The sequence below is a fragment of the Bombus pascuorum genome, chromosome 13 (genome assembly GCF_905332965.1).
Source record: "Bombus pascuorum chromosome 13, iyBomPasc1.1, whole genome shotgun sequence".
NCBI classification, from domain to species: Eukaryota; Metazoa; Arthropoda; class Insecta; order Hymenoptera; family Apidae; genus Bombus; species Bombus pascuorum.
Window position 1 is genome coordinate 5171688 of NC_083500.1, and position 22375 is coordinate 5194062.

A 22375-nucleotide genomic window follows, 5' to 3' on the forward strand; every position below is an offset into this window, starting at 1 on the left:
CAACTTTTGAAAGGTGGAAGTGGTCAAACTTGTGCACCCATTTCTTAGTGGATAAAATTGACCAATCTTTTTTTTATTTTTATATCTGTTGCATTTATTTGAAGTACTAATTTTATTTACACAATTTGCTCTACATACATATTAGCAGAAATATATTAATTAGGCAATTGGTTAAATCATTAAATTATGCAAAAAATTTATAATAAAAAGGAAATAAGATATTTTAATTTAATTTAAAAGATAAAATATTTAGAGATACGTATATAGATACTTTGAAAGTGGAAGTTAGGAATATCATAAGGTTTCATAACTATAAGTTTTGATGCTATATGTTGTCTATTCTGACATGATTATGATTATAACTATCTTCATAAGCCATAATCATAAACGGATTTAGTATATCAAATCAATAAATAAATCTATCAATAAAAAAGTCATATTCTTTTACTTTTTGAAGATATTTAAAAACGTCCTATAATTTCTTTATTTTCGAATGTAGTAAATACAATTCATAAAATAATACCAGAATATAAATGAATCTATATCACTTGATTTGACAATTTGATTTACATATTTAAATTATGTGCAGTATTTTCAAATGAGAAAATAGTGTAATAATATATCCATCTTGTTTTAGTTGGTGACTTTTTTTCTCATTATTGCAAGAAAATTGTAATTATTATTGCGCAATTGTAAAACTACTAACAATTAATATATATAACAATAAATTTAAATTCAAAGTTATGTTATAAATTATTTATTGTATTGAATATATATACATATCACGTAACACACGTTCTAAACAGTTCATATGTTTATCACGTGACTTTTAATTAATATTATTGCATTATTATCCTAATTCCGATAAATTTTTGAAATAGTTCAAAATTTGATACTATTTTAACTAATTTCTTAAGCATCAATATCATCTTTTCTATAGCAATTTATTTAAAATTATTTCTTACCGGCAAATGAATTAAGGTTATGTCACATGTACTTATATATGTATATATATATATATCATTGTTTGGTTACATTAGGAAAATATGAATAAATTACTGACTACATCGATAAGAGAAGTAAGTCAAAAGATAAATGCTGGTGATGTGGGACCTTCTGATGTTACAAAAGCAGCTATTAAAGTTGCATCGGCTATTAAACCTTTAAATGCTTATATTACTATTACCGATAAAACAGCAAAGAAACATGCCGAAAATTCAGATTCACGGCAAAAAGATTGTAGCTTATTGGGAAAACTCGATGGAATTCCCATTGCGATTAAAGATAATTATTGTACAAAAGGTCATCTAACAACTTGCGCATCAAAGATGCTATCAAATTTTATTCCCACCTACAATGCCACTGTGTATCAACGTTTAAAAGATGCTGGAGCAGTGTTAATTGGTAAAACTAATCTCGATGAATTTGCTATGGGTTCTGGAACTATTGACTCATATTATGGACCAACAAAAAACTTATGGAACTCAGATTTGCTTTCAAAATTTTATTCTTGCAATAATCAAATGAAAGAACATACAAAACACAATAAAAATGCAGATTCCTGGCATATAGCAGGTATATATGGTTAAAGTCTTTTATCAAATATTTTATAAGAATTTTATTTTAGGTGGTAGCAGTGGTGGTTCTGCAGTGGCTGTTATAACTGGAAGTTGTTATGCTGCAATTGGTTCAGATACTGGAGGTTCAACTCGAAACCCAGCATCTTACTGTGGTTTAATTGGATTAAAACCTACTTATGGTTTGGTGTCACGCTATGGACTTATTCCTCTTGTAAATTCAATGGATGTACCTGGTATTCTTACAAGAAATGTTGATGATGCTGTGTTAGTTTTAAATATTATAGCTGGTCCAGATGAGTTTGATTCTACTTGTTTACGAAAAGAATATGTACCATTTGACATACCAGACAAAATAAATATTAATAATATTAGAATTGGGATACCAAAGGAGTATAAAGAGAAAAATCTAAGCCGAGAGGTACAAGAATGTTGGGATGAAATTTCTCGATACTTAAGCGAAGATGGAGCATCACTTTCCACAGTATCATTGCCACATACTAACTATTCTATAATGTGTTATACAATTTTAAATCGTTGTGATGTTGCTAGTAATCTTGCTTGTTATGATGGTATGAAGTATGGTTACAGATCAGATGAATGGAGTTCTGTGCATAATATGTATAAGAAGACAAGGTCTGAAGGATTTGGTAAAATAGTTAAAGAACGTATTCTAGTCGGGAATTATTTTTTATTAAATGAAAATTACGAAGAATATTATGTAAAAGCAATGAAAATAAGAAGATTAATCTCAGAAGATTTTGATGCAGTATGGAATAATAATATTGATCTCCTACTCACTCCTACCACTTTAACAGGAGCTCCTACCTATAATGATTTTATTTCAATGGATAACCAGGCACAGTGTTTGATTCAAGATTATTGTACTCAACCTGCTAATATGGCAGGTATACCAGCACTTAATGTGCCAATTAAACTATCTAAGAGTGGTTTACCATTATCCCTACAACTTATGGGACCTCCTTTGAAAGAGAAGGAACTTCTTACTGTAGCAAAATGGATTGAACAGAGAGTGCAGTTTCCTAAACCTGAATTGAAGGATTTATCTATGTTACAATAAAGTATTTCTCTACGAATCTTGTTTGATTTCTTACATCTTTTCTCCTTCTTACTACATCTACTTGACTGTAAGTTATTAACAGCATTAAAATCAAGTATATCAAAATTTAAAATGCACAATACTTAATATATTTCATATCTAAATGAAGGTATTTATATTTTATATAATATTTTTAATTATGGTTGACTGGTCCTTTAAACAAATATAATATATTCTCGAAAAATTATTGTGGCATAAGATACAATTTATTATACTCTTAAAAGGCATTGACCATATTTGAAATTTCATTCTTGGGTAATCAGGTCGCATTTAATTCCTACGTTGGAGGACCTTTCTGTTATTGTATTGCAATGTATCGTGCTTTAGAAACGAATGCTAGGAGTTATACGTTTAAGTTGAACTGCGGTAAGGTCGACCGTCGGTACGGCAGAGTATCGTGTCGACATAGGTATATGCGGCGGTTGGAAAAATATTTATACAAACTGTATCTGAATTATGAATTAAATTTTATCATTGACTATGTAAATCCTTGTTTGTGATTTTATTATTTGTTATATTATGAATAACAGTAATTCTTTCTCTTTTTCATTACTTTATTAATGATTTATTAGTAAACTGCGGATATTTGTGCATTTGTAACAAATGTGAGTATGTAAAAATATACAAAAACGTTCACAAATACAAAATTATATAAAATATCAAAAATAAGGAATATGTATTACATTTAGAAAATTTTCATTCGTTAAAATTTTTTATCTGTACTTCTAAAAATATGAATTTGTATGCAGACTCGTAATCTATTTATTAGAACTAATTTCTAAAAGTGCTTAGAAATATGGATGATTTAATTCGATTCTTTAATCTTTATGTTATGTGGTTTAAATTAGTACTTAACGATATTTCCTATGAATATTTCATTCCTAAAAGTTATCAAGAAATTTTATACCATCGCAATATTTCATTATATAATCATTACAAATAGTAACTTTTCTACTTTTCATCTAACATTATAACAATAAAGTATTTAATTGCATTTGGTTGATTTTACTAATGGCTAATGTAAAATGATTTCCTTTCACGATAGTTTTCAAGAATTAGATAGATTTTAAAACGTTTCAGGGACATATAGTATAATTTGAATGTATAAATTCTTTAATTAGGTAAACAATTGAGTTTCCATTACTCGATATTGCTTTTCACGAATTAAATCGATCGTGACGCTATCCACGGACGATATGTGTCATCGTGCGAAGCAACAACGTCACTAGAAATATTAGAGAAATTATTTTTCTGTTACATAATGTTCCACGATATTATAACAAACAATGGGAATTATTTCTTCCATCAATTAAAATCACCAATTACACAAAAGAAAATATTCTCATTCGCAGACAATATTACCGTATACATACATACACACGTGAGTATGAAACAAAAGATTACATATTATTTAATGTTAATTTAATAAAATATACCCAATATGGGTGATGGGAATGGCTATGGTCGATATGGATAGTTGTAAAATATAATTAAAATGTCAAATAAATCCATTTTGCTAAAATAAATATACATCCTATTTAATATGATGTGTATCGAAATTTTGCATTTTTACAATAATTGTAATCTTTAGGGAAGGACTAAGGCAATGAGAGAAAAGGAAGGCCGGTATTCGAAAGAAGAGTCGTAGAGTAAAGGTCACCACTGCTATGTATATATGTATATGGAATACACACTTCATTTTATGTTGAAATATATTTTATATAATTAATAAAGATTTTTGTTGCGTACACGGGAGGATTAAAGGAATGAAAACATAGGCTGGTGAGTATTCGAAAGAAAATTCGTATCATGAGGATTGTCATTGGAATATAATATAGAATATACATTCCATTTTATATTGAAATATATTTTATATGAGGTTTAATATAAATCTTATTCTTGAATGCGGAAGGATTAAAGGATGAAAAAATAGGAAAGCAGGTATTCGAAAGGAGATTCGTAGCGTAAGGGTAGTCTTTACAAAAACAGGGTTGGGCACAGGGTGTAAAGGGCGCATGCGTTGACCCGGCCGAGGGCTGTCGTGTCGCTCTCTGTCGACAATTCCGTCAGTCGTCGTGACGACCTCGAACCGTCAGTGTCGCGAGTCGTGGTTTTTCGTGGGAAATCGGTTCATCTCGTTCATTTTCGTTTTCTTTCGTTTACTACTACCACTATTCCTTTTATTCTTGTTCCCGTTCAGCTGATTATTCGACTGGTGTTGAACGATGTCGAAGTGGCGCAATTTAAATCGCGGTCGAATTCGCGCCGCGATCGGCAGTGTCGTAGTTTGAAGATAAAAGCGGTATCGCTGTGTCGTTAGTGTCGAAGATCGAGATCTCGAAATTATTGCGATTCTCGCGAAGTAGTGTAGGCGCGTTTCTGTTACGCAGAACACGGACAATTGGGAATTTAAACAGGTGTGTGCCAGGGCAAGGCTACTTGAATCAAACGTGTAAAATACAAAGGTAGATATTTTGTGAATAAACAAAGTAATTTGGTTGTTTTGATCGGGTTTGAACAATGAAATAATACGTAAAAGTTCTGATGCAATGTCATTGAAAGTAAGTAAATAAAGTGACTTACATATCGTTTGGTTGAGATTTTCAAAAGCCGTAGTAGAATAGTAAATATCTTATAGAAGTCTATTAAGAAAGGTTTCCATAGTTTAACAAGAAAATGATTTATTGTAGTGCTATAAATCTGAGAAAAATTATGAATGAAATGTTACGTTGATGCAACGTAGGTCCTTAATGAATTAATATACATATATGTAACTTTTGTTGGATGGCATTGCTTTGAATAGTTTGGATTGCGATAACTGAAAAAACCGAAAATAGCCATTTTAATACGTAATTTGCAAACTTGTAAAAGAAAGTGGTAATTCTCAGATGAATGTTACATATATAGTAATTTTCACAAGTTATGGCTAACGTATGGAAAATCAAGAGTTGAATTTTATGATAATTCAATCCATAAATTTCTGGTATTAAAGTTTTCATATAATGTATCAAAGATTAATGGTGGACAAACTAAATAACATTGTTCATTCATATTCAATAATTATTTACTTATATTTATATGGAAATGTATATCTATATTTCTATCTATATTTATATTTCGTTGAATTAATTTATAATACTTATTAATACTAGAAATACTAGAATGCTTGAAATAAACGCTTTCATATATATATTATAGATTCGCAATGTATATTTATTTATCAATTATACATCAATCTTATCATCATTTATCAATCATTATACAATGTGTTATGTATAAATTTACATACGTCCTTTTAGAGATATAAATGATTTTTTGTAGAATATCTCGAAAAAGATTTGATTCTATATCTTTTCACGTAGTTGTTATTTTGATTTCTTTGATGCAAATTCAATTTAATTATCAATCCATCTAGCGTTGAAAAATGAAATTGATATATAAAAACAACACCAAACAATGGTGAAATGGAATAGTCTATAATTATTTCATTTGATTAATTTAATACAACGATTGAATAATCGGGATTTTGATAAACAACGATTTATTCTAGCATTATATAAATTTCATTTCAATTTTGTTTCTGTCTTTTATCTTTATTTAATTCAAATGACCCGAGTGATGTATGAATAATGGATAATTTTGAAATACAAGTTTCGTGTTACAATTTTCCGAATTTATTCCACGGAATAATTAGTTTTACTGCGATATTTCTGATACTGAGGCGCCGAGTATTAGGATAAGCAGATAAGGTTGTTAATGCTAATGAACGAAATGAATAGTATGTGGGATATTAATGACCGTATAAACGATATGTTTAGCGAAATTAATTAAAATATAATTCACGTAGGTGGGCACGGATAAGCTTCGTATCAAAGTTATTTATTTTTTAATTTTTATGTATTGCTTTCTTAACTAAGATCATACTTTTTCTATTCATTTTGATAACAACTACATATATGAATTTTATTAATATTTGTTATTAGTATACTAATGTAGTCATTATATAATGTATACTTATAGTATACATTATATAGTATAATATAGTATAATGTATACTATTAGTATACTTATATTATACATATATGTAGTACATGAAATGTCTTATCGCATTTATCATCCAAGAAAAATGTATTGGAATACAATGTATAAATTAATTGCTTGAACTAATTTCGATTTTAAGAATCTTTCATACACTAAGGTTAAATGTATGAAATTTTTGAGCTCATATGAAAGTTACAGTACAAAATGGTACAAATGAAATTTATTTTCACAAATGAATTAAATGTATTAGGTTGTCCCAAAGGTTTCTTTTGTTTTATAGGGAAGTAATAGATGTACAGTACTTCTTGTTTTGTATTATTTTGTTGAATTATGTATAGTTATGAAACAAAAGAATAAAATGGATTATAGACACTTTAATAAAATAATATAGAACAGAAAATGTTGTGCATCTATTACTTTCATGTAAAACGAAAGAAACTTTTGGGACAACTTAATAGAAGATGATATATAACGTCTGTATTTATTTAGTAAAGTTACAACTTTTATGAGTATGTTTAGTAACATGTTTTAACGTTTACTAGAATACAAACTTTTATATTAAGGTTTAACTTTACTCATAGTTTTTAAGATTAAAATTTTTCTCACTTGTTCTACTTTTCCTCTCAATCTCTGATACAATACATATAAATTTTTCTTCATTTTTCTGCATTGCTAATTGTTTATACAAGCGGCTATTATTGCATCTTGAAAAAAGATCATATACTACTATCCATATTTTTTATTCCAAATTATAATAATTATAAGCATATTAAATGTACAATTTATTTTTCATTCTTTTACATTCCTTATTATTCACAATAATTTAGCAAGTGATTAATGCAACTAAAAATAAGAAATGATAAAATGGAATCACCAAAAGATGTATCATTGCTTCTTGAAAAAGGCTGGTACATTTCACTGTAAGTTAGAATATCTTCGAGCGATGTGTCGATAATTTGCCATGCGCCCCTTGTTTCCATTCATATATTCGTGACTGTCGCTGTTCATAATGGGGCTCCGTCAGTATTAGGGTGAACAGAGGTTCGGAAAATTTTGCTTTTCCACTCCCTTGCTCATTCTCTCTGTCTCTCTGTCTCTCTGTCTCTCTCTCTCTCTCCGTTTGTGCGACATGAAGCGTGTACTCATTCGTTCTATTTTGAGGATATTGATCGGCTTTCATGCCATATGAGAATATAAGGTTTCGAGGGAAAGTTACATCGTTGCCTTACGCTCGACCTTAATATCTTTAACCATGATCACTATAAACTTTCCCAAGAATCTGCGTCCTCATCTCGCCTGCTCGTGCATCGCCGTGTCTACGATCATAGTCCTCTGTTCTACACCGACCGTTTGAGAAGTTTCCTTTGATGTATGAGAAAAATCATGTGTTACTTTTCTAGAGATGCTGGTCTCTTGATATTTCATAAAAATTCAAGTCTATTTTCCTTTAATTTCTTTTCTGGGCCATTCTTTGAAATATTATTCTAAATTTCGTATATTTTACGTATCTTACTTATATTTTATATTCTGTAGAACAGAAAATGTTGTATTATAAATTAAAAGAAAAAGAGTTTAATTAGAGAAAAGCAGAGGATCAAAGTCTTTATCATTTGAGCATGTTTGCAATATTAATGAATCGGTAGGTCACAAGTTGTAAGTTATACAGTAGAATTTCGTTGCACAATGTTTTTATAATATTACATGTTAGAACTGTTAGAATTGGTCATCGATATATTCACCAATTTTCAATTTTTAATATTCGTAGGTAAATTAATAAATTATTGTGCAAGGGGGTCTAAATAATAAAAATTCTTGTTTTCCTAATTCCAAATAAATTTTAAATAAATTACAAATTTTCTTTTTATTATAAAGTCGCAATACAACACAATCAATTCTGTAGAACACGAAATATAGAATATAGAACGTACAACATGCATACATCATAGAATACAGAATGTAGAAAACAAAATATAGAATGTAGAATAGTGAAAATAGAAAAAAGATATACAATACAGAATATGTAGAATCCTTGAAATTGTATTCTCAAACATCCAATACGCAGAATATTGGATGAAATCATTCCGTCATTATGTTCCGACCACGACTTTTGTTCATGCATGGACCTTGTTTCGAGCAAAGACAGAGGCTAAATCTAATCTCCGTCTATGTGCCGTGACAAAAAACATACATTACGACTGTAAAGCTCGCGTTACGTGAGTCTAAGCCATACCCTTGCACACGGCGAAGAAATAAAGGTAAAGAGTTAACGATAACAGGCCTCCAAACGGCTGGTAATTGACTAATTTCGTTATCGCGGACCGATGGGTTCGATAGATTTTTATTTTCTGCAACATTGTAGCCTCCAACGACTAGGCTTCCAATTTTTTGTCCATTTTCTCAATCCTCTGTCTAATTTTCCTTTATACAGTTACATTTTTATTACAAAGTTATAGTACTATATATAGTTTTAATACTCACTGAAAACTAAATTCAACGAGTTAAAAAAAGGATAGTTTATTTATATTTTGTATCTCCTTTGATTAAGCTGTTTCGAAAATTCTTCTGATTTTTCAGTTTATTTTCCATCCCGTTTCATTTCGATTTGTTATTTGAGAAAATATCATCGACACTTTCGGTTGATATCTTATGATTGGATTGGTTCGTGATATTTTGAAAGGTTCATGCATTTTTTGATATTCCCTTGAGAATCGCGCAGTGCTTTTGTATTTTATTCGACTTCAAGCTTTATACGGTTGGATTATATTATTGGTCGGGATTAATTTCGACCGACTTGAAATTCAGTTTTATCGATGAGAATTATATTTAGAGAGGTCAGAACGTGCGGCCTGAAAACGCACGATTTCGTATCATGTGTATTTTTATACGTTCTACCAGAGTAGACTCGTGTCTACTACGGCTGAGCATTAAGTTCCACTCAGGATTATAACTTTCATCGATACAGCTATCCTCTCATCTTTTTGAGAAATCAGAAATTGAGAGCAATTTTTTTCCAAGCCACTTGGCCAGGAGATTCCTTTACGCTTTCGTTACGTCGAGCATAAAATCTAATATTAACATTTAATTCTTCTCTAATGTATCTTTTACACAATATTATATCGATATGAGAAAGGTTTTTGATCTTTCAATAGTTGAAAGACGTCAATCATTCGTCCTATATTATTTATATGAGAGCAGCAGGAAGAATGTTATTCAAACATTCTAAAAATTTGGATTCGAAATCTCAAATTTCAAGATTTATTCATCATCATTATTGGAAAAAAGGAAGCAGAAAAAATTCTCCTATCATGCAGCATATTAAAACAGCTCGCTATGAAGAATATTTCTTATATTTCCAGTAATTTGCAAAATATCACCGACGTGTTTCATCTTTGAAATAAAAGAAACAAGAGTAACACGCTTTCAAGTTGCATACTAAAGCGAAGAAAATCATAACAAACGGAATATTTTCAATTTTTCTACAATTTCCGTAGCACGCATAGCATTCATCCCACGCTATTCGAAACTGAGGTTTGCATATTTAACCGAAGGAAGTGGAAAAAAGAAGAAAAGAGAAATTTAAGGACAAAGGCCAGCATCGTTGTTCTTTATCTGTATGTGTACAACGTGGATAGAAAGAGGACGGGGCAAAGGCATAACGTAAAAGTTGAGAATTTGCTTCCATTGGCGTATCCTCGGTTCTTCCTATTTGTCCTTATCGTCGTAAACAAAAGGAAGGTCCGGAATGCGTCGTACCTTTCCCGTGACGCAGATGATCCATTCGTGCTTCAATTGGAATACAAAAGGCACGTTTACGAACAATACGCATCGCTGTGGCACGGGATAGCTCCGCCCTTTTGATATCAACCTCGCGACTAAGTACCTAAACTCACTGTCACTGATATCTTTCTCCACTGACAATAGGTACCCTCCGCTCTGCAGCCTGAATTACGACGTTGCGAATGGATAGACCGAATAAATGCCACCCGATCTTTCGACCCCCTTTTCTCGCGTGCCTTGCTGAAAAAGGTCGCGAATGCGGGAAAATGTGTAAGGTGATACTCATCTTCAGGTGCGTTAGACCGTTATATGTGTATCATCGCGTGTTGGATGGAACATATTTTCTGATAAATTCTCTGGAGTACGTGAAGCATTAAAGCGAAAAAAATGCTGATGGAAGTTACTCGGTAACTATGAACCGAGTGCCGAGTGGAATCTATACTGTGGATGCTGTGTGTAATGATCGTGGAAGGAAGAGGAAACGACGATTAAACTTAGGAAAGTAAGAATAATATATATCGATGAATGTGCGGATTTAGTTTTGCATCACAATGGAAGAAAAAAAGCTCTAGCAATAAAATGAAACAATACAGAGATTAGCTAAAAAAAAACTAAACTGTTAGAAAAAATTAATAGGAAAAATATAAGGAAAGCGAACCAGAAAAGGAGTTCTAATAATAAAACATACATACAAAAATACATATAATTCTCAGAAGGAGAAAGAAATATACTAACGAATGAAATAACATATAGCAATTTACAGAAGATTCAAAACCTGAATCAGACTCCAATGGCTAACAAGAAACATACTTAAACCACCTCATATGACCCCTACGTAGGTATCGGTAAATCAATCATTGCTGCTAATTGACATTTGAATCCAAGACCTGGCTATATTTCTTTCACAAACCATAAACAGATGACTGTATAATTACCTCAAGGCATATAAGTTGTACGATAATTTTCAATCTTTGGAAGCATCCGTATAGAGAATAAGTCATAGAGGATCCAGTAACAAACCAAACGGTCAGGTTCCCAACCCCGAGGGTATTTTTGCCAATTCTCTGGCAGCGCGGCAACGCTTATTATTTACATTAAGTTGGGGCCAACACTGATATCTCTGTTCGTTAACAATGGCAACCCTCGAAGCGGTTTGAATTACAGCATCGCCAACCGGTTCGAGTGGATAAATGGTACCTGATCCCACACGCCGTGGCACGTGATGCAAAGTAGGGTCAAGGAGCCGAGTATCTAGACAAAACTAAGACGTACTGAGTTAATAGTGCAACGACCCTACCCGGTCTGACCGGCAATGTGTGCAACTAAAATCGTTTTACCTGGAAAGAGACACTCGACTAAACTGTTTTTCCGGCGGCCTTCCTGTTTCTTCGGTTCCTTTAGTGGATTCACTGTATAATGGATTCTTTTTAAATGTGATCACTATGTGGTCGTTTGTAGACCGCAGACAATGTCAAATCATTATTATTTTTACTACCGCTAATAACTATTATTTATAACGAAAAAGGAAAAATTGCAAAGTGACTGTTATTACATATTGTTATATTTATTTGTAAAGGGAAAACATTTTCATTAGTTGGGTGGTCTAACATTTCTCTGAGTAGCTATTGAAGATGAATTCTGATATACTTTACACTAACGATGCATCTGTTTCCAGGAAGGAAGAAACCACTTCTGAAGTCGATGGGTCGTGTAGTTGTGTATCGCAGTGTCTTGTTTCGCAGTCGTGAACTCATCGCAACGTGCAGAAATCATCCGAAGTAATCACCTCGTTTTGTGCTCTGCAAAACCGTAACTAGGTAAGCATCTTAACGATACCATATCTCCGACATCATTTTAACGATGTCCGAATGTCTTGATGTTTCACTGTGATATTATGATAGCAATTGGAACCGGAAAGATGTCTTAATAATGCCCGGTATTTTCAAATAATTTCAAAAAGTTTGTTATGAAAATCAGAATCACAAAAGTATCAATTTTACAATTAAATTGTTATTATTGGAAACTGTAAATAATAACTTACGTATCGTTTTCTCAGTATATAAAAAATTTATCAGAAGGAAATTTCACTAATATCAATTTGTCGGAAAATTCCTTTTTACAGAAAAGAGAGCGAGATAATTTTTAGAAATCGAATAAAAATTAGATGTAAGAAATATCTCATCTTATTGGTAATATTAATTTAATTATACAAGAGAGATTAATTATAGGAAGCTTTTATTAAAAGAGGAAATATGTTTTAATGAAAAGGATCGTCAAAGGAGCTGTTTGATGTTTTCGCTTGACGATAGACGGCTCTAGATTGGTGAAAACCAAAGGACTAATCAATCTTCGGCTTAGAATTTTTTTAAAGATTCGCGGTGAGACCACAAGACTAGTGTTACCTGTTCGATCTGGCATAAAATTTCTTCCGGCAATATCGCGTTTCAAACACCCATTGCCATCTAGTTATAATCTGTTAGTATCCGCAATAACATTGAATCTATTATTAAAAAACAGTCTCGGTATTGATTTTCTCGTGCAAGTTCAAATGAAATTTACTAGACGTCGTTTCAACCAAATATCCCTTTCAAATAGCAGATGAAAAATATCATAAGTCACATTTCCTGTCTCTCACGGTAAACATAATAATTGATAATCTCTTAAGAGTTTACTAAATGGCAATTTAAATTTCTTTTAATTATAAAATTGTATCAAATATGATTCGTGGAAGAAATCTTTTTCTATTTTTATAGATGATATTTGTAATTTTATACATGCCATAAAATTTATTTTTGCAAGAAATCCTCAATAACAGTTTGAGCATTTTGAAACCCTTTCGGAAAAGTTTTGGAAAGCTTTAGAAATTTATCCGCTATTTAATATGCAATTTTTTTTTTTAACCTAACAGGTTATTCCCCTTTTGAACGACATCCTATAGTACGTTCCCCTTTTCAACAATAACTTATTATACTTTTCCCCTGCGGTTCGAATGGTGCACTTTCAATTATCGTAAACAGGCACGCGCACCATCAACCATGAAGATAAAAATGACGATTCTTGTTATTGTATAATAAACATTTTTCTCGGAACAATGTTAATCCCGAAGGAAATAAGGAGAGCGACCTATAAAGCTGAGAATATTTCTACAGCATGAGGATCTTTGTCTATCTGGAGCAAATAAAAACGATCGTAAGCGGGATAGGGTTGCTTTTTGTTTCTTCGAATGAATTTTTGCTCGTTCTTCTGAACGTGGAGAGGATTCTCGATGAGTCTATGAGCATTTTCTGCGAGACAGCTCTGCGGGGGTATTAAAACGATAATAGGTACGCTCTATAAAGTGCGTGCATCTAGAGCGAAATGGTAACTGCGACATGAACTTACAATGACAAGTCACGCGATGTTTGCTCTCTGTTCTCGTTTTTTTCATTCGCGTGTTTCTTATGCCACTTCCTATCGGCGTGGAACTTTTTACCTGCGCTACTAGTTTTACGTCAAAACTTGCCTGTTATAATTTTTGGAAAATTTGAGACGAAAGAAAATTCGTAGAGTCTGTTCGTAACATTTTCATTCGTTTCACGTATTTTTCCCATCGAAACCGTTTTACATAGATTTATTATTCTTTGTAATTAAATAACGTTTCAAATCTGGTTGTCACTTTGTAACAATTTCACTCTACGACAATGTTATTATTCCCTAGTACAATTAATTGACCATCTAGTAAATTAGTTTATAGTTTGGTTTAGTTTCACACGTAACATAATGTTAATTAACAAGGTGTGGAGAAGAATTTATCTGGAAATGTGAAACCGTTAGACAGATAATTCGTGTATTTGAAATGATCGAATCACTTAATATAGAGTCGATCGATTCTCTTCACACAGTAGTTTAAATATACTAATCACAATATAGATCTAATCGGCAGTAATTGACCAAAACAACAGTAGACAATTAATTTTGCACGATAATAATCACAATAGTCGAAATATATTGCTTGGTAATGTATTAAATGGACACATCTATTTATATAGCTGTAATATAAGACCATTAAACGAACATTTCTTCCTCTTATTTTAAGCTTCATTTTGTTTGTATCTTAGATTTTAACATCGCCTTTCCGTAAAAGACAAAAAATGCGATTTATCATGATTTTCCCCTACTGCAAGTATGAAAAACTGTCCCACTCTTTTACGCAAAATATCATCCTCTTTTCCTCTGCGCGTAAGAATAACCCGAAAGATGTTAAGCATTCCAGCATTTTCCTAAGTCGCGACAAACACTTGAGATTCGACACATCCGGATCTTAGTCGCAATTTAACGAATGGCGTCATTCATTCGTCCGCAAGTAGGGGAATCATACGGGCTCGTTCTTTCGATCTTCCATCCCTGTTCCTCTATTCCGATCATTACACACTCTTCCTCTTTTTCTGTTTGCCGCTCTCTCCCAGTGGTTCACATTATGCAGCGGTCAGGCCGATATGCCGCTGTTTAATATGTGGGCCATTTCAGTGCGTGGTTCCTCTATGCGTGGATCACACGTCGATTCTTTGAGGTGAAGCCCGAGTTATCGAATACAAAAGTTCCGCGTGCGCGAAATGGTGGCGATGTTGGTCGTGTTGAAACGCGCACGGCCAAGGCTTTTCCTCTGGTGTCGATGGCTATTGTATTACCTTTGCTACAATCTGCTCGGCTTCGGTGAGTGAACATTCGTTTGTTCCGTCTTTTACGACCATCCCGGGTACTTGCCACTTTATGGGTTATTTCCGCGTGTACTCAGGTTTTTGTTTGATGGAGAATGGAGATCGAAAATCGTTAGGGCGAATGACGGCTAGTAATTGAAGAGTTTTAATGCTTGACGTTTCAATTACATTTAACATCGTTGTAACATTGGAATTATGTTTATTCAAAGAGGAAGAAAGGTATAGCGCTCGTATATTCGAAAGCGCAAAGGTTTACTATTATGAATATTAGTAACTATGAATTCATAGCACGTTTGAGAAAGTGATTTGATTCTGATTGATCTTGAGTCGTTTAATCTTTGAGTCAAATGATTGAGAAGTGGAACGGTCTCTTTATTGCAGCTGTCTTGTTGCATACACAAGAGGAATCTTGATGCCGAGTACGTGTTTAGACGTATATCATATTTGTTGTAACTTTGTTAATTTTAGAAAAGTGTTAGAGAGACAGGACAAATTTTTTGAGAAACTCAGTGACTCAAATTTATGGTTTATATTTTTGATTTCATCCCTTGATTTGAAGCATTTGAAATATTCTGGAAATAATCTTGTAAGATTCTTGAAATTGCAACGCAATTGCATTGCAGCGTAATTTATTTAAAATGTAGGTTACAGTATGTTATAGCGAAGTTTCGTTGTAGAGCGGTACAGGAGATCGCGTAGTGTAAATTTTTGGGTCATCTAAATCGGAAGGCGAGCGTTATGTGACGCATGATAATATGAAAATTCAATTACGTCACCAAAGTGTAGATACGTTAACACCAGGAATTACAGGCGCTCGTTGCAAATCTGACCTGTCAGCGACGAATTGTCTGAATTGTCAGCAATGAAAGGTTTCCGGCACTGGCCACTGGCCACTCAGACGAATTTTTCACGGTTTTACGTTACACGTCTTGAAATCTACCATCTAACACCGCTTTCACTCTTCCGCGTAATTCCACCGGCAAGAATGGTAGTATTCTGTAATTCTAAACGTGAAATTTTCTGCTATAAAATTTTATAGATCCGTGTAGTTTGTTCCGAGTACTTTCTGTTACGATGTTTCAATGAAAATATTAAATCATTCATTGCTGTAAACTGTGGTCTCTTTTCTATGGAGTTCTGTAATATATTAATTAGTATTCTCCTGTAACCAAGCCGAGTCGTACGATGCCAATTCGAGACAAATATAAAATTTCTAATAAAGTATTACGAGCGAGAACATTATTGAATTGCAAAAGTTACTTATAGCTCGAAGAGCGGACCTATATCGAAAATCAATATATCGTATCAAAATTAGATCGCTATCATGAATTATTATATTGCAATACGTGTTTATACGAAGGGAATACATTGGTTTTCAAGAATATATAATAAATAGATTTTGTTTCGAATTTCTGTGAATAGATTATCTGTTTAAGATACGAAATTCATGTCCTTTCGTTTGCTACGATACAAAGCGCTGGTAAGTGATTTCGTTATCGTGCAGAGTTTAATGGGTTACCACAAAACGAGCGGTCATCTATTACCACGAAGCATGTGGTAACGAGCGTTAAGGTAGTTTCAGCGAAAACATCGTGCATGTTCATGTAACTAGATCAGAAAATAGGGCATTGGTCTTATACGATAAGAGAGATAACACTTTTAGTAAAATTCTCTGAATATTCCAATAAAATTTCGCCATGAGAACTTTACATACGATAATTTGTCGAAAAGCGTGCTTCGATTTAACATGAGTCACTCGAAGATTAATCGGATTATAATAACTCCACTAATACTACAACAGTTCTACGATAAAATCATAATAATGAAGGTTTCATAATGATTCTAATCCATAATTGCAGTAAAAATAAATGATCACACTTCGTATCTACGGAGAAAAAGAGCGGAATTGGAAACAGGTGAATCAGGAATCCATACGTGGTGCGAAGACTCGAAGATTGAATCCCCACAAATCCCATGATAGCAACGAACTGTAATCGAATGAGCTGCTCGTACACCTGAACCGAATTCTTGTTGCAAAACGAATTAGGCATTCCCTTGAACGAGGGGTTGTCGAGCGATTTTATCGCGATACCGTCACACACGGAGAGATTCGCGAGCTACAAAGAGGCACACGGCCCCTGAAAACCAACGGACATGCCCACGCACGTGCACTCTGTCGCGTTCAAGTCGAAAATCACGGGTGTCATTGTGGTTTGTAGTTATACGATGGACCATGTAATCGACCAACCCCCCGAACTCTCGTCGAAGGCTGGCCAGGCCAATCAACCTCCATTGATTCACTTTCGTCCCGTAGTCTCTCTCAACCGTGCCAACAATCCTCCGAAAGTTACCCTCGAACCAGAGAGGGGTGTAATCTTGGTCGGCACGAAGCGCCGTGTTTACAGACCGGCCAGAGAAAATATTTTCTCGTCACAGGGGTTTCAGTCGGAGGCTCGGGGGTGCTCTCCGTTTCACGGGTTCAGAAAGTTGGAATTTTTTCCTTCTTCAACCCCTTAATGAGGAACAGGATTGCGTAATAAGAGATTGAGGAGGAAGGTAGAAAAATAAAATGATAACGAGGGCTGGAATTTTTTAGTCTCGCGGACGGGGTGCAAATGGTTAATGATGCGAACGTTGAAAAAGATAGGAAATTAATTCTGCATCGTAGAAAAATAAAATGATAACGAGGACTGGAATTTTTTAGTTTCGCGGAGAGGGGGGTGCAAATGGTTAATGACGCGAACGTTAAAAAGGATGGGAAATTAGTTTCGCATCGTAGAAAAATAATATGATAATGAGGGTTGGAATTTTTTAGTTTCGGGAAGAGGAGAGTTTAAACAACGTGAATATTAGAAAAGATAGGAAATTAGTATTGTATCATACTATTTAAAGTAAGATAGTGAAAGATATGTAAATTCTCTGTTGGAAATATTAACGAACACTGTAAAATAGAACTAATTCGTACCATATAAAAGATAAAAATTAACAAACACATGAATTTTTTCTTCTATTTGAAAATCTTTGCTTCTGGCACTTGTTATAAATCCATTCATCATTTTTCAATTAATATCTGATTTAGAATCTTACCATCTTGACTGTCAATATAAAAATTCAATAATTTTGATTATTATTCTTATCGATTTTGCTAATTGCAAGTAAAAATCTATAATTTTTTTACAATTCTTTAGATATTTTCCGAGAGAAACAGTGAATTGATCGATCCTATTTTATCGCGTTAGATATTTATCGCAGACAAATGTTTGATAATATTCTTTGGACAGTCTTCGGCCTTGTTCCTTGCTCGATATCGGATCGTAAAACCAGGCTGCTTTTTCCTGTCGAACGACCTCTCGAAAGTCGGATCGAGAGTCCTCTCGAGCCATTCCGGTCTATCCAATTAACGATTCGTGGACCGATCATTCCAGGAAACGCAGCTTTTCTCATTGAGCGTCGCGCCAGTGGCGCAGAATCCCTTTTAAACCTGGCCAGAGGTGAATTTACGAGATTGTTACTGAATTGGCTCGATGTCGTGGAAAAGTGAGCTGGTTTCTTGGCCATCGATTGGGAGATTCATTAGCGTGCTTGTATTCAGAAGCTAATTCTAAGTTTGTTTCCCGCATCTGAGTTAATTTTTGTGATTGTGTATTTTCAGAAGTTGTAGTGGAATTTTTAGTTGTTTCTATCGTTAGATTTTATTGTTTCGTTAATTTTAGGTTCTCTTTGTGATTTGCCAGATTTTTCGTTCACGGTAAAAGTCCAAAGTCATCGCGAACCGAAGCACTGTGAATTAAAATAAGAATAAAAAAGAATTAGTTTGCTGTAATTTTTGTACATGGAAATATAACGTTATGCCTTTAATAAAAATGTAATAATGTATGAAAAAGATAGCAAGGAATAAGAAAAATGTAGGATGGCAAAATATATAGATCTTCAACTCTAATGTATTGATAATTCAGATGATAAGTTAACAAATTATCGACGAACTATATATTGTCATGACATTTTCACTACGAAAGGAAAAAGTATAGAGAGCAAAATGGTATAAAGGTTGGTGACATGTGAGAGTGAAGTAAAGCTATAGGCTGCTATGAACCTAAGCCGAATGTGTGTCGAAGAGAAATTGAACAGAGTAATCAAACGTAGTCGATACAATTGCAAGCAAACTCGCAATCAGTTCAAGTCACGAGGAGAAAGTCTTTTATATCAAATGTACTTAAAGTCTGTTACACAGTTTCGACGTGTGCACTGTATAAGAAAAAAATTTGCACACATCATATTTCCAGTATATTTGCAATCACTAGTGTCGTTCTCCGTAAAGTAGGAATCTTTTCATCAACAGTCGCAACCAAGCAAAAATTAATTAGTTTCCTACAAAAATAGAACACTGTGTTATAATGCCACGAAACAAATTTTTACTGCATAAAGAAAGATATTTATAATTAATTTTAATAACTTCCCACGACTAAATATTTCAAATTCTTTTCTTTTAAACTTTCATCGATATTCTCAACGTATCGATTAAAATGCACAGAAAAATTTGCTTCTCGACTTTAATATCAACTTTTTTGCTCCTGTTATTGCAGTATATCGATACTATCTCACCCTTAAACGCAACAGAGAGAACCCTTAGACGGTTAGACGTTGCGATAATTACAGGGTTGCCGACAGATTGAACAGTTTCCTCGCCCCTTAAGCCGCGTTTACACGGATCGCGTTCATTTCGCCAATGAACCCCTGAAATCGAGTCTACACCACTGTGCGTCCAAAATAACCACCCTACGCTGTCGGTGACCTCGGTCGATCGGGCAACACGCTGTTGAACCCCCGATGCTCTTGACTAAGGGATTTTCGCGGCTTCTATTGACGAATGATCTCGATTCAACCCGCTCGAGTAGTCTTCGAATTGTGCCCAATTGTTTTCCTATCATTGTTAACGAGTATTCTCTCGGTGTTTCATGCTAGCCGCTAATCGTGCGTTAAGCGCCACTGTAAATCAGAAGCGCATCGGACCGTGCTGGTCCCATTTGTTCCTCGAATATCCTGCTCATTTGTAATGCCGAGTTTTGGGAGTGGGGTAATTACGGTGTCGAGTGATTTGTTACAAATTAGGACACGGTGTGTTCGATAGTCTTATTATTGGAATTGCTTCGTGAATTTTTCTTTGGGCAGTTGTCGCGATACTAAACTTATACAGAAAAAGAAAGATACTTATGTCAAGCGTTAATTGAAGCGATGAATTTTCACAAACTTAAACTCGGTGTTCGTCGTTTCAACGATAGAGTGCTTTTCTGGATTTTCTTCTTGAGCTTCTTCTTTGTATTAATTACAATGTCGAATATTTTTTTGCAAATTTGGATATCGTTTGGAGTATGTAGGAAAAAAGTTTAAGAGAAAGTTTAAAATTGTTCGATTGAATGACTTCTGTATTCCTAATTACAATACGTTGGGTATTAAATGCAATGGATGTGGTTTTATAAATTTAGATCACTGGTGTTTTAATGTTGGAATATTATTTTGGACTTCTTTCAGATAGAATATCCTATTTGTTTCATGAATTCTTCTTTACATAATACGTGTGTTTTCTGAATCACAATAAACAAGTTCGAACACGATGTTCGTTGGAACGAACGAAATTGTTCGTGAATGGCGAACGATATATAAAGTATTTTATTAAGATAAAGCATCGAAAAATTGGAAAATACTTTGAAGAAGGTAAGGTAAAAAGGATGACTGTGATATATGGAGTTGCAGATGTTTAAGAAGATTCGTTAAGGTGGTGTCAAGGCTTGAATTATCGATAGGAGTTGTCAGGGAGTTAACAGTTTACAAAATAATTGACAGTGACAGAGGAGCATTATCTTCTTATCAAGTTTTAGTTGGTTGATAAATCTGACGAGAGAAAGATCGATCTTCAAACGAAATCAAGAAGAAACAGCTTGGCGGACCATTTTAAGGCGAATGGTCGTAATAGTAAATTTTAAAGTCACTTGGAGTAAGACTAAGCAGGGATTCGATGATAAATCCAGCGAATTGCTAAAGTTTTCCGATAGAATTGCTCTGATAACGGAGTGGAAGAAAGTTTCGAGGAAATCTGAACGATGCTCGGCTGCTTTTAACATATTGCATCACTGATACATAGTTCTGAACTGGGTATCTACGTAAAACATAATTCATGAAGGAAATCTAAAGAAAGAATATCGTGCCTTAATTTGCAGTAAAATTACGTATAGTATCTTGAAGTATTTCTTTTATTTATGTACTAAATTAAATTTTATTAAGTAATTATTGATTTTAGATTCTATAGTAATTAAACATCCTTCTACTCTTTTTATGAAACGTTGGAAAGTCTACAAGCGTTTTTACATCCTGTGTTTATCGGCTGGCACATTTGGTGATTAAATATTTTTTTACCACTCTACATGATTACGAACGTCATGTTACAAGTACAATATGAATTTACTCTTATTCCAAATGTACCGACGTACCTCAAAACTGAACAAGTACTTCCAAATAAAATATTCCAAAGTAAACTGTAAAGTGATTAAAGAACGCAAAGAAATAAAAGAAGTAGGAAAGAGAAGGATTGTTGCACAGCACGATTTCAATAAAGTACGTGTTTCTTTTAAAATTTCCAATACCGTCGCTGTCTGGTAGATATCGTGAAAATTTATTTTGGCGGCATGCAGCTGCGTCAGCCAGCGTTAGACCGGAAGATTCCTCCACGTTAACCCCGCATTTCGTATCCAGCATCCCCCCGGTGATGCGAGGGTGAAACCGATATCCCGGCAATTTTCTCAATTGCATCTACTCCGGTTCTGTCGGTGACAGGAGCATTGCTGCCTGCTTTGCAATTTGTATATTAATCCTTGTATTATATCATCGTCTCCATTATAGGGGTTTACAATGGGAAATGAGATAATAAATACGGCGAAAAACTCCTTCGTAGAAGAACGTTTCAAGATATTGTCGATATTTCATGGAACATCTTCAGGATGGATATTATGATAAGTAAATTGACTGAGATGATGAATAAACCACGTTTATGAAGATTTAAAAAAGTATTGAAATACAGTGGAATTTAAATAATCCGGCATACTCCAGACTCTGCTAATTTATTAGTATTAGAGTTATCAAACTGTTTTTTCTGATTTTTCTCCCATAAT

At 33.6% G+C, this 22375-nt stretch overlaps 2 protein-coding genes across 15 annotated transcripts in view; both read left to right on the top strand.

Annotated features, from left to right (window-relative positions):
* The first annotated feature begins 775 nt into the window (after nt 1-775).
* Nucleotides 776-2670, top strand: LOC132913623 (glutamyl-tRNA(Gln) amidotransferase subunit A, mitochondrial). Its single transcript, XM_060972076.1, has 2 exons — nt 776-1575; nt 1628-2670. The coding sequence occupies exons 1-2, from the start codon at nt 1047-1049 to the stop codon at nt 2656-2658; spliced, it is 1560 nt and encodes a 519-aa protein (XP_060828059.1). The 5' UTR covers nt 776-1046; the 3' UTR covers nt 2659-2670.
* Nucleotides 2671-4771: 2101 nt separating this feature from the next.
* Nucleotides 4772-22375, top strand: part of LOC132913772 (kazrin) — a 141087-nt gene continuing 123483 nt past the window's right edge. For 7 of the 14 annotated variants that reach the window (XM_060972306.1, XM_060972309.1, XM_060972307.1 and 4 more), the window contains exon 1: nt 15019-15207. In XM_060972306.1, coding sequence (XP_060828289.1) covers nt 15108-15207 — 100 coding nt within the window. In that variant the 5' untranslated portion in view covers nt 15019-15107. Of the gene's footprint in view, nt 5163-12190; nt 12333-15018; nt 15208-22375 lie in introns of those variants that run through there. The other 7 variants (XM_060972310.1, XM_060972311.1, XM_060972312.1 and 4 more) reach the window with 3 other exon arrangements.